Here is a 17,743-nt window from a genome sequence, read left to right on the forward strand (position 1 = left end):
AAAAAAAATCAATCAAGAAAGTGGAAAATAGCACTATCTATTTTTCTAATCATTTAGACAAAATATATTTTCTCGTTTATTGTTAAATGTTTATCGTAAGGAATCGGAGCAGGTGTAAATAACATTCCAAAGAAGTCTCTAATGTAAAAAAAAAAAACAATGAAGTTAGTAAACTTACGTGACATACTGACATGTGTCAAAAATAGAAACCGTCATGAATTGTCCGGATTACTGTAAACATTATTTTAAGTAAGTTTTGTTTGCTTTTCTATAGTTCGGATCCATTTTTGGAAGTACCAAAAAAAAGGCTAAAAGCTGAACAGCAATAAATAAAATTTTACCGAACTGGTAAACGTTACCAGCTTTATAATCAGAATGAGATCATCACATCATTCGTTAATAAGTCAAAAACAATGGAGCCGGAATGAATGTACATACATACATGATACATATGCATGTTGTAGTAGTAAACTAGTATTAAATTAGCTCTGCCACGTGCCTTTTGTTTGTTTTTGAGATATTGACTCTCCCTTTGTTCTGTGTCGTTCGATCTTTTTCCCAAAATGTTTTGCTCCAGTTCTTCTGCAGGTCGTTAAAGTCTGTTCACGAAGTCTCGAAGACAACCGTTGACATGCAATAATCGCCCCTTGGCTTTTAACCAAGCGACCTAGAGATGAATTAAATGGAATACAATGGGGGCATAAGGTAATTTCAGACGTCAAATCATTTGTTGTGTTACGATCGAATGGGTCCTCAAGAGTTACTTGTGTTTTTTAGTGGGGTCGATTTGGGATAACGTCAAACATATAGATTCCAAAGAAAAGATAAGGTATAAATTCTTAGAAAAAAATCTAATACAATAGTTACAAGTGTAATAGGATAACTTCACTAACAAAACCAGAATATACAAAAATGTATTTATAGAAACATCTATGAAACTAAAAAATATCATGAAAATTATGTTATCATTCAATTATATGTAGTTTATATGAATGCGGAGAACTACTTGGGAGTAGTATAGTATGTTTTCACTTATGATAAATTTGTAAATTTCGATCTAAACTCATGATCTAATTAAAAATTTTGTAGAAATTTATCAACTTAATATTTTTCTCAAAGCTTCCCAGACAATCATGAAAAGGGGCTAAGAATTATTAGTACTAAAACTTTGAACATATGTGGAGTATAAGTAGTCCCCACTCACCTACTACTCTAAAAGATGAAAGAGCACATTTTATTCTCGACGAGAGCTCTTTTCTTAATTCCAACTTCTTTTTGGTGATAATGTTTTTTAATTTCAACTTCATAATATTATTTTGCTGTTAACATCCGTCAACCCTACAAAGTTAACATTACACAAAACACTGCTTTTGTATTAATGGTCCTTCTTTTCTTATCCCTTTGTAATGGATCTTTAACAAACCAAAAATAGCTTTCCGTTCATTTTATTTTATTCTCATAATTTTGGAAAAGGAAACCCAGCCTGTGATTAGGTTTATTTCTTTTTCTCTGAATATACGCTTCAATAACGTTAGACTTTTATAAGTACTAAGCAAAATTAGGAGAAAAATTAAGACTAGGCTTTTTGTTTTGAATTCTAGCGTGTGTGTGTGTGTGTGAATATATAAATGATTTTTCTTTTGTGTGAGGTGGATAGGAATTTATTAGAAAACGAAAGGTGGTGGCCTGATGCTCACATGAATCCAACTAATAATTCAAAAGGGTCTTCGTGACCCATTGAAATTCTTCTCTATCTTTTCTTTATGAACCATTGAAATTTTTACACAAGAAAGCAGGTGTATCTTTTTTCTTTAGTTCTTGTTTTGTAATAAGACTTTCATTATAGCTGTTTTTGTTAATAAAAAACAGTTCATAGAACGACACGTTATCATGGGTTTGCGGAAATTTCTTATCAAATGATATGCTCCCTCCTATAATTAGTCGGGCGCTTCAGCTAAATTATCACACCTAAGTCCTAACTATTATCGAATACTTCATCGAAACATATGAAAAATCCGACGTAAAATTGTAAACTGTATTAACTTTCATATCCAACACTAACACGGCAACACGGTTCTACACTCTCTAAACATAACGAAAATAAGAAAGCGTAAGATAAATGCTTATGCGGTGATGTCTTACCCCTTCATCAATGTGTGATTGTATGAAGGTATACCTCACTTTGTTTCATGTCGAGTTCATTAACTCCTATTATGAACGCCTAATTTTCCAACTATATATATATTGTCCTTCGTTTAGTTGGTCTGTACCATTTTATGGATTAATGAACGAAAAAATTCAAAAAGAATTCTTCTGATTCCTTTCCTTCTGCCATATATAACACAGATCGATCTCTAACTTTTTTTTTCCAAGTGGAACACAAAATATTGATTGAGCACAGAATTATCTACGGTACGCATAGAGGAGTGGAGAGTAAACAAGATTTCCACTTATTTATTTTGTTTGGCTACATGTAATGAATTGTGTAGTCGAGCGATGAATTAAATCCAGACATATCTCACGTGGTGTTGTATCGGGAAAGTTAGGCATCTGACATTAATAACACAAAATTATGTATTTTATGAATCTGCTGCAGCACTGTTTCTGAATTTTAGTCTGATCTGTGGGCAATTAATTTATGCAGTTCGATTCTTCTTTATTCTTTTCTTATGGTAAGATATTGGTGAATGATGATGATTCTTCATTCATTTCATTCGCATTAGGTTTAGTTTAATTGCAAGGTCGCGTTTAAAATAAGTGTGTGAATTACTATTAAAAAATAAAAAGGATTATTTACTTTTTTAGTATTCTCTCAGGGTCAACAAACTCAAAAGTTGAAACTACGCGACCTGAAAAACTCAAAAGAGTGAAAAAAAAGTCAAAGATCGAGTTCAAAATCTTACAAATACGAGAAAAAAATAAAATAGAATAATAAGAACCACATTTAATGAATACTTCAATGATCACTTGTTCATATATCTCCAGCAAGGAAGCTTTACGAATGTTTCCCTTTATGTTCAACCAGTAATTATTACAGAACGTAGTAAACCAAAAATTTACTACTCGAAGAAACTAACACAATTATTTATCGTCTCACTTTTAACAGAGGATATCGGTGAAAGATGAGAAAATGGGTAAACTAAAACGATGAAAAATATTACTATTCAACGAAAATTAGACTGTACATAATTTTCTTTCTTTTTAGTGTTTTTGTATTTGTGCAAATCGCAATTGTTAATAAGACGAGATTTTAGCGTTTTTCATTATCATTAATTCCATCAACATATTAATGATATACTTATGTCGAAACATTATTTCACTTTTCCATAATTTTCCAATCAAAACCAGACTTACGCTGATAAACAATGCTTACTTATTGTTTCTATATTTGTCGGAAAAAAAACTTATTGTTTCTAACATGAACCGACATTACATATCATTTTTTCCAGTAGTTCACTTTATTGTAAATGACAAGTTGTGCTTATGAAACATATTTAAATTTAGAAATTGAGGGGTTACGAAAGATTCAAAAAATTTGGTTAAATTTATTAATGATTTTTTTCTTTTTCATTTAAATAATTGAAGTTACAAATAATCATATTTTGTATTACATTACTTTAAATTTATTCTAGTTTTAAAATTTCTGAAACTTCAGTTTTACCATAATAATAAAGGGAGGCCGAAAAGTGAAGGTGAGATTAAAGTTTTTTTTTTTTTTTAGGTGAGAATAAAGTTGTAGCATGTTAAGGTACAATAATCACAAATGCTTCATGCTTGGTCTAAAGATATTATCATGCAGACTCATGATTTTAGTTACCGCATTAGTTTCATGTTAATGTAGTGCACCATGGAGCCCCTTTGAACTAAACATGTTTCTGAATCATCATCCATCTTTCGACATATCAGACAGTATAATCTGATTCTTCACCTTATTTAGACACATATTGTTAAAAAGATTTATTTTCTTAAGAAATTTGTTAACTAGATTTGTATTTGACGGTACATTGGAAAGAGCTTTCCAAAGTCAACTTTGTATTTGACGGTTAATATTTGTTGTTGGACGGTTTTGACATTGTGAACTTATTCGTATCGCTGACCTGGTACTTTGATAAATTTAATCGAGTACACATATATGTCTGGACCTATACAGTGGCTAAATCGCTTTGGTTGTGAAATTTTGGGTTTAAAAATTGGGTCGGAAGTGTGAAAACGTTCTCGTTTGTCGTGTTAAGAGAGAAACGAGATGGAGCACATCGGGAACGTTACGCCGGCGACGCAATTTCAGCCGCAGCCGACTATGGTGGATGTGGTTCATTAATCTAAAGGGTTTACCGACATATTAAAAACATTTATTGCCGTCTAATTTGGAATCTTGAAGAGTGAAAATTACCTCTCCTAATCTGTTGACTTTTTTAGTACAGAATAAATATGTTGACTTCTTTATTTTTTTAAAATTTATCCTAGTATATACTACTCTTTCTGTTTCATAATATAAAATGTTTCAGAGGTTTTTGCTTGTTCATAATATAAAATGTTTTCAATTTTTGAGTCAAATTTTAAATTAATTTTATATTTTCTTATTATTTATTTTATGCAGTTTTGTTTTTGATTGGTTAAACTTTTTTTAAAAAAATATATTTTTTATTATGTTTGTTTTGGCTAAAACATCTTATATTTTGAAAGAGAAAGAGTATAATATATATATATATATATATATATATAGTATTATTATGGTACTATTTATGGCACTTTTCATTTATAATCATGAGACTCGAACACTTTCATAAAACGTATGTATGAATCAATTTGTTTTTTTAATGTGAACTAATTACGTCATGCTGGTGTCACTTTCGCACCTAGTATATGTTGATTTTGGACCGTAACTACAAGTAGAAAAATCTCCTAGGGATTTAGCGAATCACTTTTTCATTCCACTAGTTCTCTATCAATTTACGAGTTTTGGTCTCAAGCTACTTTGTGGAGTATACAACGAAAAAATACTGTGTTATAAATATATAGTTAAAAACTATCAATATTTATTAGTTGTAATTTTAAAATATAAAAATTCATCATTTTGAAGAAAACAGACAGTTAGGATGGGATTATATTGGGCTTGGCGATCAACTTTCTTTTTTCGTATGGCAACAATCATTGTGATTGTTGTCACAAGGACAAACAGTTACCATTTTTATTTAAAACCATTGCCAAATCCAAAATCCAAAGAGAGTTACGTTGCAGAGCCACCATCCATCAGAGGCCTTGAAGACGGACCAGATTCCTCAGTTTCGGCACAACCGTCGAAGGACTCTCAGGCTGGGTAGACCAAAATCTCTCTCTTCCATAGTTATGTGTTTCGGTTGGCTCTTTGTAGCCATCCATCTCTCTTGTAGAGCGTTTTTCCGGCGATCACAATTGTGTTGTTGTCGGCGTTTTGTCTCCGATCATGTTTCATCTCCTTCTTACAGCCAATTAGACATCATTGGCCTAAAAATAAAGTGGCATTTTCGGCAGTTGTCGTTTCTCTCCACCAAATGGTATGGAGATGTAATTTGGATATTTGATCTTGGTATCATTTGGACTTGGATTGACAATGAAAGCGAATGGAAGAAATTATTAATGCAGACATCGGTTCGTAGCCCTGGTTTGAGACATTGCTTAAGGATATGGTGGCGAGAGATCAGATTGTCTTTGATTTTACGAATAGACTTTGACAAATTTTTACCTTGGTTTTCATTATCAATCAAGGAATTTGGACAGCCGTTAGTTGTTAATTTCAATGGGTGCTCTTGGGGATGTCAGCATGGAACGAGATTCAAAAGATGGTGTTCATTATTTCATTATTTATGGGCATTAGCTATAACAAAGAAAGATGTTATCTCCCGTTGTTGGAGATATGTTGTTGGGAAGCGATGTAACAGATGGATCACAACCATTGATTGTTTCAAAGTTTATTGGAGTTTCGTCAAAAAACGATAGCCAAACAAGACGAATAAGGAAGATAATAGATTTGATAATTGATTAGCGTGTAAGGCTTACAAAGAAAAGCAGCGTTTATTTCACTTGTTCGATTGTGTTTCTTCTTCTTAATTTTTAATCATCTTTTTGTTAGATATGTGTACGTCCTAGACTAACAATGTAATCTCTATTTCAATTTTAATAAAGTAAAGTAAGATGTTTAAAAAAAAAACTTATCATTTTAAAATTAAGGATATACTAGATCCTAAATATAACTATGACGATGGATATTAGTTTTAATATAATTCAGCTATAAAAAATGGAAAAAATGACTGTAAATAGGTTTTGACTGGTAAAAGAAGAGAGATATTTTTCTTATGATCTCACTGCATAAAAGCTTTTTTTTATGATAAAGAGTAGCCTTTATTCTTTTGATTATTATTATTTTTGGGTCAAATTCTGTTGATATGATACAATTTAAGACAACAAAAGTTGAATATATTAACATGGTGCAGATATAATGAATTCGTTAGCCATCAACTAGATTAGAGCATTGGTCAAAGAATGTTAAAAGTAAAATCCTTGGGAAATTTTAGGAAATCATTGTAAGTTTAAATGTGTCATGTTATAGGTGTGCCATGGAGAATCTACGATAGATTCAAAAGTTTTGTTGACTACTCATAATCATATAGTTCAAACAAAATATTCATTAAAACCACCCAAAAAGCCAATTCAATAATAAAACAAGAGAAAAATGATAAGATGTTTGTTTCTTGGTGTCGTTTCAGATAAATAACATGCACAAGAAAACAATTTTTCCAAACTAAAATGATTTTTCTTGCTCTTCCTCAGTTCCTTGTCGACAAACTACTTTATTTTTGGAATGGAATAGAGTTACAAGTCTGAATATAGAACTTATTTTCTTACTTGTAAAGAAATCTATGAAATTTAATTGTTTCATTAAATATCCATGTTGCTTATAAAAACCTATTTGCGTTAAAGAACAAAGAAGCTTCAAAAATTGTAACTTTGAATGATTAGTAGTAGTCTTTACAAAAATTTGGCCATCTTCACAAAAAAAAAAGAGAGAATTGGCCAACAAAGCTGTAGTGGAATCTATTAAGGATTCGTATGACAATAAAATATTGGACAGAGATGATGTGTCGACCCATACCAAAAAAACGAAAAAGATATTTCTCACTTTTTTTTTTTGTCAAACAATATTTCTCACTTCTAATTTAATAAAACTCAATCAAACTAATTGAAACAAGTGAAGTTGCCGATTTCTGTAAAAATTCACCATATAAAAAAAATTGTAAATGAGCTGGAATTTGTTCTGTTTAGAACAAAAAACTATATATACTAGTAATGGCACATTTTTGATGATTTACTTATTAAAACAGTAGAAAGTAGAAACCATTCAATACACTTTCTTTTAAGTGCGATGTTTTTAAAAATTAAACAAAATCACTTTAGAAAAACAAATACAAATAAGAAAAGTTTATCTTTTTTTTTTTTTTTGTCACAAGAAAAGTTTATCTAAGCACATGGAATCATAAGTAAAAATTGGTTGACACAAAATAAAGAATAAAAAAATTGAAAAAATGGAAAGGCCGCAAAAGAGTAGGGTCAAGTGAAGGGAGCAGAAGGGAACAAGGTCCGAAATTTGATCCCCGTTGGAAAGACCATCCTCTGCTCTCCATATCCTTCTCCTCATCATTACTTCTCCCACTCCTATATCTCTCTTTCTCATTTCCCACACACACATTGCGTAATTATTTACTATATCTCTCCATCATACCCGAAAAAAATAGTAAGAAATTATAATACTAAAAGACTTTGTGTAGTTACTATACAACTCAATGTGTACTATACTCTGGTGCAGTACCAGCATATGCAGCAACTAAAAAAAATACCGTTTCCTTTTTATGAATAGAATAAAAGTTTTATGTTGCATTACATAGTTATCATTACATCGTTATGCATTGTTGAACTCTGGTCTTATATTCGTTAGTTCTCGTGGGGAATACGATATAGCTCGTTCCTGCTATGTTTGTGAGGTGGAACATAACGAGCCGACAATAACTGAAACATTCATTCGGTCTTAGATTGGTGGTAAACACATCAATTGTTAAAATCAGTGAACTCATTGGCCCGAGGGTCTTTTATTGGTTTCAAGTTCCAACAAACATGTGTCTGTGTCTAATTTTTCATACCACTTGTTTTCATTATTCGTCCAAATGCAAGTTTCTTAGCAGACAATTAGGAAGTTCACGAAAACCTTCTTACACCTGATTTATAATGACGTTCAGAAAGTGTGGTATATATCATTACAAGAAATGAACCGGATTGTTTCATATGACTATATCATTGGATTATACATGCTAGATCGTAGATCGATGTATATATGTGTAAAATACTATATTATTACAGATTTTATCTCAAAAACCTAACGATACGTTTTATAAAATAAATGGAATATTTAGTTATGTTGGGCCGAGAAGGCAACCCGCACCAATCAGACAAAACCCGGGTCGTGAGAGACATACGTAGCTGCTTTTAATTTATAAATTAATATGGATGGTAAAACAAACATGCGAAAGTTACTATTTACAGACTACAATGATGTAGTACACTGGTGCATGTCTTTTAATCGCGAATGAAAGGCTCTTTCAATGTTTTTTCAACTACTTTGGATGTTGTTTGCTTTTGCATCGAGGAGAGGTGTTTCTTGAATATGCAGATATGCGAAAACCTTACGCATGAGATTTCATCTCAATCCAACATTTACATGTCACAAGTTGAGTGGCTAATTTAATGAACAAAATTCATCGCCAACATTTCCATATCTGTCAAAATTATATCCTAAAAACTTGTTAAAAAAAAACCTTTTAGTCATAAAAAAGATAATCATTTATAAAAAGATTTGAGAATATATCTTTAACAATTGTTGAGACAAAAATCGGAAATAGAATAATAAATGTATTTTTCTTTTACAAGACAAAAATAGATATGGTCCGAAATGCCCGAGTTATAAAATTATAAATGTATATGTTTGTGTTGATAACTTGATACTAGTACTTACGCCATCGCCTGATTATATTTGTTTATTGGTCCCCGATTTTGTATCTGTGCAAATATATGACTAAAAAGAGACATCTATCGAGCGGATATGAAAAGTCAAAGTTGATGTTTGCTCAAATCATTTAATCACAACTCGGCCTACTGAATAAGGATTTGGCTACCTCTTAATGAACAGAGTGTAATACGATAACGTGAACTCGCGTATTTTGTACTATTAACTAACACCCAAGCCACACTAAATAAGGGATTTGGCAGATCTGACTTGTAATAATTTTGCTATAACATATACTAATACAAGATCGATTTTTATTGAGAATTTTGCAGTTATTAAACACTGCAAATAATTGTTTAGTGTTGGTGGCGATGTGGCTCCACCATTTGAGCTTTTATTGTGTAGTCTTCCCCATGTGACCAAACGATACGAGTATAGTGTTTATACAATCAAAATATTAGTTATTATATATTCATAATTTGAAAGGCATCTCACTAACCAAATTTAAGGATTTTATAGAATAAAACACGAGTAAAGATTCCCGAGATATGTGTCTACATGATAAATGGACCCAATCGATTTGATAGCTACGTTGTCAAAAGGATTAATATACAGTTGATGTAATATAGTACGATTAGATACTTCAAATCTTGAAAAAAAAAAAGAAATCGAAGGAAAACAAAATCTTATGTTAACGATCATAAATTATTCAACAAGACAATACCCTAAAATGGCGGTGATAGCCTATGACGCACCATTTAGTAAGGAAAATTGTTTGTTTTTTTGTACTTCATTATAACACGTTATTCACAAAATTATAAATGATACCTCTTTTTTGTTTTTGTAGATTATCCTGAGGGCGTTACAAATTAAATTACAACATAAGTCATTACAGGTTATTCATGAATAACAAATTGTGAGAAATCGTCAAAAAGAAGTACCCATAGAAAGTGAAAGATAAAAATGTGAACAAAGAAATGGAAACTATTTGACCTGAAAACATAAAAATAAAAATGTAGGAGAAAAAGGAATGGACCTACTAGCCGATAGGAGGCTCAATGACAAAAAACGTTCGATAAAAGAAAAAAAGGCATCTTTATAAATGATGAAACGGCGGCGTGTGGGGGCGCAGGTGTTCATAGTGCGCATGTTTCTTTTCTTTTGCAAAAGCCTTAAGCGTGTGAGTGACTTCGCGGAGGGTCTGTTTCTGGCTTAGCTTCGCTTGGCTCATCATTTAAGGCTCTGAGTTTTGACTCTCTTGGTTCATAGATTCTCGAGTGTTTTGGTTTCGGCTCCCAAGCCAAGAGCTCTTGGGTTCAGACTTTTAAATTTTCAACCTATATTTTTTTTTTCTTTTTTTCAATACTTTTCCACCTGATTATTGATATCAAATCGATGATGGAGTGTGCAAATCCATAATAATTTTGATAAGATAGAAAAGAAAATTCTGAGTGCAATGAAACAAAATAAATATAGACGTTTCTGCATGCGTGATCAGAATTGTGCATATAAATAGAATTAGAATAATAAAATCATTATTAGTTTTTTATACAGAAATAAAGTTTAAGATTAAATTTATCGATTAAAACATATCATTTAATCTGAAGTTCATTTTTTGGCTTAATTATTGAACCCTAGCTAGAGTGATATTTATCAAAACATTTCTAACGTCGTTCTTATAATTAATCATCGTTTATAATGACTGCTTAACAAACTTATAATTTGAGTAGGGAAAAAATTCATTTCCATAATTCATCTCAAATCTGCCTTTTATATTGATTATTTCCATGTTTTATTTATAATCTTTATAAACAATTATTTTGTAATTTGGTTTAAGTATATATATAATTAATATCAAACATATCAAAACTATAAAATATTTTGTAAATAGTTTCTCTTAACTACGAAATGGAGTGGTGGACATATTGTGGAAGTGGTAGACAATATGAAGTAGTTCATATTTAACCGTTCAATATATTTTTTTTTGTTGACCAATTTTTTAACCGTTCAATAATAACTATTGAAAATCAATGCCTTCATCAACTAGTGAAGCCTGGAAATGGGATTAGAGAGACTTATTAGAGGTTCTAATAAATAAATAAATGAGTTTGAGTGCTTGGAAATCCAAGTTTTATATTTTTCATCAACTAGTGAAAATTATAAATTTATATTTTTATTGCGTGAAACAAAAGCAAAAACAAGCAACTCGTTGGGTAAAATGAAATCTGCAGTTTCTGCACCAAGTTAAAGAAGACCTGCAACATTGCCGCCTTTACATAAATACACACACTAGATGCATAGGCTCTGTATCTCTTTTGGTATTCGATATTTGTTTAAAATATTATCCAAGTTGATTAAATTTCATGGATACACAGAGTTGTTTTTAGTTTTCTGAAGTTTCAATAAATAGTCAAATTTTCGATGTGTACGTAATAATTAAACCGTTTCTTAGATAGATTATGATTTTACGGTAACGTAACCAACATTTTAGTATTATCGGCCTATATAATTAGAGATTATGGGTTATGGCTAGTGAGAAGTGAGAACTCTGAGAGAAATCAAGGGGTTTCAACCTTTTAAGCAGATGAACAAGCAAGTTTCAAAACTTAGAAACAAAGGTTGTCATACTAATAATATTCATACGACGTGCGAATTCGTACAATGCACATCCGTTTATTTTTATTTTAATGATAAAACAACATCATATTATTTATGTCCAAATTTCTTTCACAAACCAAATGTTAAAACTCATAACATTATCTTAAAACTCATATAGATTAGTACCTACCTACCCTTGACCTTACGAATATACTATATAATATCCTAAAATTTATAACACATGTATCACGGAATGGCATTGGAGAGTAAAGATAAAGAAAATTACTATTTCATCTAACTATTTGATTTTCATATAAATATAAATATATATATTCGTTAAATTAAACTTATTGTAAATATAATTTATTTTTACCATTTTGAATCAAACTGGTATTTACAAAACAGGCTATGGATCCGTCACACATATAAAAAAAATTGAAAGTAAAATTATTTATTTACTGTGAGAACTAAATGTTCAAATATTTCTACATGATTGGTGTTAGTTGTCATACATGAAAAGAAAATATTTCTAGTTTCAACATGATTCTACTCAAACTCTAATGTGTAAGCAGTAGTATCCAATTATTTCTTAGTATCATGTATTTGGTATATATGCCGTATACCGTAGTAACCAATTATTTCTTAGATGGCATATGAGTATTTGCAAGCTCATGATCACTGAAAACATGAGCCTTCGGTCGATGATCAGATATCTTAAATTAACTACGACCATATAGATTATAATTAAGATCGAATAATATTTACTGTAACATGGAGAATCTATTCCTATTGTTCATAAACAAAGGACTTTGAGAGATTTCCGAAGCTAGAAACTACTTAATAACAAATTAGGCTATAAATTCTTAAAACTTTTCCGTGGACCGTTATTTGTAAATTTTTCTATTATGCGAAGGATCTTTGTTTTCTTATATAAATCATAGGACCTCAATCAAACTGACCCATTTAGTCCAACTAGATTAAGCAAGTAATAACTACTCTATTAATTTAGTGGTTGATCGTACAATTAGACCTAAATTTGTATTCCTTCTGGTAACGTGATTACGTTTTTATGGTGCGAATTCTAAACCATGCAAATTTGCATTATTGATTTGTCCATGGTAGTTTATTTGGTACGATGTTAAACTTTAGTATTATTAATAGATTATCTAAATCATTTGTTCAAAAAAAAAAAATAGATTATCTAAATCTAGATATAGCTGTTGTTGAAAAAGAAAATAGAGAGAGATACCTAAATCTAGACTATGTTGTCTATAAAAAAAAAGTCAATAACTCGTCAAAACTTTAATGTGTTGCATTATTTCCTTTTTTCAAATAACGACACAACTTATGATTTTAGTAGTTGATATGTATCTCTACTTTTTTTCTTTTTTCTTTTTACAATATAGTAGACGATTATTATTGTATTCTGAAACCCATATGGCTTAACAAATTACTAGTTTACTTTATTTGTTTTTGGGTGTGGTCGAACCCGGAAATTCTGGATGTCAATAGTCAGATTAATAATTAAATGCGGAAACGTAAAAAAAAGTGTTTGATGCTACCGTTACCTAAAACAAAAGTGAAGTTAATGGTGGTGTGATTTTACAGCAGCTGTTTTTAATCTCTTTATTTATATAAAAGAAAAAATGAAGTAAGAAGTAAAAAGAATGAAAAAAGAGAGAGAGAGAGAGAGAAGAGATTTGGTAATATAAAAAGGAGAGGGGGGTGAAGCCCGAAGCATCTTATAGTATTTTTAGTAGCTTCATTCCCTTCTTTTGCTCAGATCAAAGTCTTCTCTCCCTCTCTCTCTCTCTCTCTCTCCTCTGCACATTTCTTGGTTCGCTCTTCTTATGCTCTGTTTTCTTTAAAGACAGAAGAGAGAGAGAGAGACAACTGAGTGTACAGAGTACTTAAAAGAAGAACCGAGTTAGAGAACTGAAAAGGGACAAAAACCAAGTTTTGGTTCTTTCTTACTTCTGATTCCTTCTTCTCACCTTCTTCTCCTTCTCTTCAATAAGAAAACGTAAGTCACTCTCTCTCTAACTCTCTGTCTTTTACCTTCTAAAGAAGAGAAAGAAAAAAACGTGAACAAACAAGAATTTAACACTCTGCTTCGTAACCGTCAGTTTTATTTTCTTGAAATTATATTCAAGTACGAGAGATCTCTCACTCTCTCTCACTCTGCATGCTCTGTTTCTATCGTCTCTGTTTTAGCTACTAACGTAATTGATTACTCTCTCTGTTTTCTTTGTTCTTTCTCAGATCTAGAAGAAGCCAACAAAGAAAAAAAAATGTCGGAAGGAGTAGAAGCAATAGTAGCGAATGACAACGGAACAGATCAGATAAACGGAAACAGAACAGGAAAAGATAACGAAGAACACGACGGCTCAGGCAGTTCTGCCTTAAGCAATTTCCTATGGCACGGTGGTTCTGTTTGGGACGCTTGGTTCAGCTGCGCATCTAACCAGGTAAATTCCAAAACAAACCCTTCATTAAGAAAAAGTGATTTAGAATTTTTTCGTGTTCTTTACTAATGAAAAAGATCTGATGAATCTTTTGATGATGGTTATCAGGTGGCACAAGTGCTACTGACGTTACCGTACTCGTTCAGTCAATTAGGGATGTTGTCGGGAATAGTACTTCAGATCTTCTATGGTTTACTCGGAAGCTGGACTGCTTATCTCATCAGTGTTCTCTACGTCGAGTACAGAGCTCGTAAGGAAAAAGAAGGCAAAAGCTTCAAAAACCACGTCATTCAGGTCCCCCCACATAAATCCTCTCTCTCTCTCTCTCTCTCTCTCTAATCAAAATCACTAATCATAATCAAACTATCTCACTAATCTTTTACAAATATTATTATTATTACTTAACAGTGGTTTGAAGTACTCGATGGATTACTTGGTACCTACTGGAAAGCAGCAGGACTCGCATTTAATTGCACTTTCCTCTTGTTCGGATCTGTTATCCAACTCATTGCTTGTGCCAGGTCTCACTACTTTCTTAATCTCTTCTTTCTAATCACTCTTTCATTATACTACTACAAAATCATTATTGAATAATGAATTATAAATGATTGGTTATTTTTTTTGCAGTAACATTTATTACATAAACGATCACTTGGACAAGAGAACATGGACTTACATATTCGGCGCGTGTTGTGCAACCACTGTGTTTATACCGTCGTTTCACAATTACCGTATTTGGTCATTCCTCGGCCTTGGTATGACCACTTACACTGCTTGGTACTTAGCCATTGCCTCCATCATCCACGGCCAGGTAAATTATACAAAATTATATAAGTATTTTCATATTTATATTTATAAAGATCACTACACTGTCGTTATCATATTTATATGCTTTGTAATGAGGTGACAGTATATGCCTTATTTAAAAAAAGAAAGAAATTCGTATATTTTCTCTTTAAGATCAGGGAAAAAGAATTGTTAGAATTATTCCCTTGGTCTAAACCCAAATTTGTATTTTATAAAGTTTAGGACTAGGACAAAATTAGCACTCTCAATAATATTCTCCTAATCGAATTTTTTGTTAATTAGACGGAAGGTGTGAAACACTCAGGTCCAACAAAGCTAGTGCTTTATTTTACCGGAGCCACAAATATTTTGTACACCTTTGGAGGTCACGCGGTCACTGTGTAAGTTTTTATCTCTTATCTCTATTCTTTTCATATTTTAATGATTATTCTAATCTAATATCCAAATTTTTCATTTTTTATATAAAAGATCAATTAAATTCTGTCAGACATAGTTGAATAAGTACTATTTAAGTTTAAAAGCTAAATACTAGCAGAAAAAGTATGATATCTTAAATTGGTGTCATATTAAATAATGGCTGCTGTATTGTATCGTTTCTTCGCCGCTTCTATTGCAGCTTTTGCCGGCAAATATGGTGTAACTATTATTACTGTCATGATGATTTATCATTATTATTTTTTTCTCCCTATCCTTAAAATAGTAGTAGTACTCTAATAAAATTTCTAATCTTTCTTTATATGTAAAATAAAAGAATAGTAGTAGTCATTATTCCTATCCCTATAATGAAATAACAAACACTATTGCTACCAAAGCACTACTACTAGTAGTAGGAATTAGTACCACGTTTCCTTGAAATGTCAAATACACCCTTTGATGATTGTGGTGCATCGTTAATCTTTTACACTTATTTGATTTAGGATTTTAATTATTGAATATTATTAACAGTAACTTTGTATTGCAGTGAGATTATGCATGCGATGTGGAAGCCTCAGAAGTTTAAGTACATTTACTTGATGGCGACGTTATACGTTTTCACATTAACGATTCCATCCGCTGCCGCCGTTTACTGGGCCTTCGGAGACGCACTCCTCGACCACTCCAACGCGTTCTCTCTCATGCCCAAGAACGGATGGCGTGATGCTGCCGTTATCCTCATGCTCATTCATCAGGTATTCATTTACATATTTAACAATTTTTGTTCTTTTTCGTTTTAGTTAAATTTCTACCATGACGTTATTAACTTATTATGCAAATGTGTTATTGGTGCAGTTTATAACGTTCGGATTCGCATGTACGCCGTTGTACTTTGTTTGGGAGAAAGTGATAGGGATGCATGACACAAAGAGCATTTGCTTAAGGGCTTTGGCTCGATTGCCTGTGGTTATACCGATTTGGTTCTTAGCTATTATTTTCCCCTTTTTCGGTCCCATCAATTCCGCGGTTGGTGCTCTTCTCGTTAGCTTCACCGTCTATATCATCCCTTCACTTGCTCACATGCTCACATACCGATCTGCCTCCGCTCGTCAGGTATTCATTTTGTACTATTCGTAGCTTGCTTGATTGATAACAATTTATTGAGTTAACCATGGTTTAGATCTATAAAACAACTTAAAAAAATGTTACCAAATTATACACCAAAGTTGAGGAGTCGGTGGAGGAATATTATAGTTGTGGCCTGTGGGTAGGGTTGTGAATAGTTATTGACACTGGAGGGCAAAAACGACTTGTGTTATAAAAGATAGATGGGGTTCAGTGTTCCGTATCTTACGGAAGATAAGATCATCACCCACATTCCTTACTGACGTCCCCTCCAAATATTTATTATTGAGTTGGTTTCAGCTCATTCTTCTTTTTCTATATGCTTACATATAGAGAAAAAAATAGTAGTATATAACATATGGTTAGGTTAGTATTATTAGTAAATAGTAATTGACCATGACGTATTTTCTCCTTTTTCAAATCTGATTTTATGATATTAACATAAGAAAAAAGTAGAGGAAAAGGGTTATTTTGGGAGGAAAACAGGGGTGAGGAATAGGTAAGAGTCATAATCATGAATGAAAAGGAGCTGTACAATAGGGACTCTGTGCCTAACATTAATCTAAAGTGAGAGTCTAAGTATGACAAATCACAATCATGTATATCTCTCTCTCTCTATCTCATGGGTCAACAAAGCTTTGGATTTTGTCCATTATTATACGACCAAAACCCACAAACTCTTGTACACACTCTCTCTTTGATGGTTCTTGATTATTATTTTTTGGATCTTTCTTGTAGAATGCGGCGGAGAAGCCACCGTTCTTCATGCCGAGCTGGACTGCGATGTACGTGTTGAACGCTTTCGTGGTGGTTTGGGTTCTCATTGTCGGATTCGGGTTCGGTGGATGGGCTAGTGTTACCAACTTTGTTCGTCAAGTGGATACTTTTGGTCTCTTTGCTAAGTGTTACCAATGTAAACCAGCTGCAGCTGCAGCCGCTGCGCATGCTCCCGTCTCCGCTTTACACCACCGTCTTTGAGAGATGGAGCCAAGGGTCTAAACGCCTCTGTGGAGGGTTCTTACAAAATTATTTGTTCTTCTTGTGTTTTGTGTTCGTTCGTATACGTGAGGGAGTAAAAGTCACGAAAATAGTGTTCTTTTTACACACCCCTTTTTAAATGCGTGCTAAGCTCTTAATTTTTTTTTTCCTTCTCTTTTGGGGTTTTGTATTTTTGTTTTCACTCCTTAGTTGTTTAATTGAATAGTCGATAATATAATGTAGTGTGTGATTTCTTAATTTGGTATTTGTTAAAACCAAAGGCAAGTAATGTATCTTCTTCTCTACTTTTCCTTGGCTTTAGTAA

At 32.1% G+C, this 17,743-nt stretch overlaps 2 protein-coding genes across 2 annotated transcripts; both read left to right on the forward strand.

The window, feature by feature from the left end:
• LOC104699294 lies at positions 4,244-5,976 on the forward strand. Its single transcript, XM_010414620.1, has 2 exons — positions 4,244-4,309; positions 5,224-5,976. The coding sequence occupies exons 1-2, from the start codon at positions 4,244-4,246 to the stop codon at positions 5,974-5,976; spliced, it is 819 nt and encodes a 272-aa protein (XP_010412922.1).
• LOC104792608 (auxin transporter protein 1) lies at positions 13,360-17,725 on the forward strand. The gene is made up of 9 exons (XM_010518795.2): positions 13,360-13,652; positions 13,892-14,097; positions 14,203-14,388; positions 14,503-14,615; positions 14,722-14,905; positions 15,184-15,281; positions 15,863-16,070; positions 16,171-16,428; positions 17,179-17,725. Exons 2-9 carry the CDS (start codon positions 13,921-13,923, stop codon positions 17,416-17,418), a joined length of 1,464 nt encoding a protein of 487 aa, XP_010517097.1. The 5' UTR covers positions 13,360-13,652; positions 13,892-13,920; the 3' UTR covers positions 17,419-17,725.

This window comes from Camelina sativa, chromosome 6 (assembly GCF_000633955.1).
Source record: "Camelina sativa cultivar DH55 chromosome 6, Cs, whole genome shotgun sequence".
NCBI classification, from domain to species: domain Eukaryota; kingdom Viridiplantae; phylum Streptophyta; class Magnoliopsida; order Brassicales; family Brassicaceae; genus Camelina; species Camelina sativa.

What these genes read in the sequence shown, in the direction of transcription:
- LOC104699294 (XM_010414620.1), top strand. Translation starts at nt 4,244, where the DNA reads ATGGAGCACATCGGGAACGTTACGCCGGCGACGCAATTTCAGCCGCAG. An exon ending in AGCCGACTATGGTGGATGTG is followed by an intron (nt 4,310 to 5,223) that starts GTTCATTAATCT and finishes CAAAATCCAAAG; the next exon opens with AGAGTTACGTTGCAGAGCCA.
- LOC104792608 (XM_010518795.2), top strand. Translation starts at nt 13,921, where the DNA reads ATGTCGGAAGGAGTAGAAGCAATAGTAGCGAATGACAACGGAACAGAT. An exon ending in CAACTCATTGCTTGTGCCAG is followed by an intron (nt 14,616 to 14,721) that starts GTCTCACTACTT and finishes TTTTTTTTGCAG; the next exon opens with TAACATTTATTACATAAACG. An exon ending in CCTCCATCATCCACGGCCAG is followed by an intron (nt 14,906 to 15,183) that starts GTAAATTATACA and finishes TTTGTTAATTAG; the next exon opens with ACGGAAGGTGTGAAACACTC.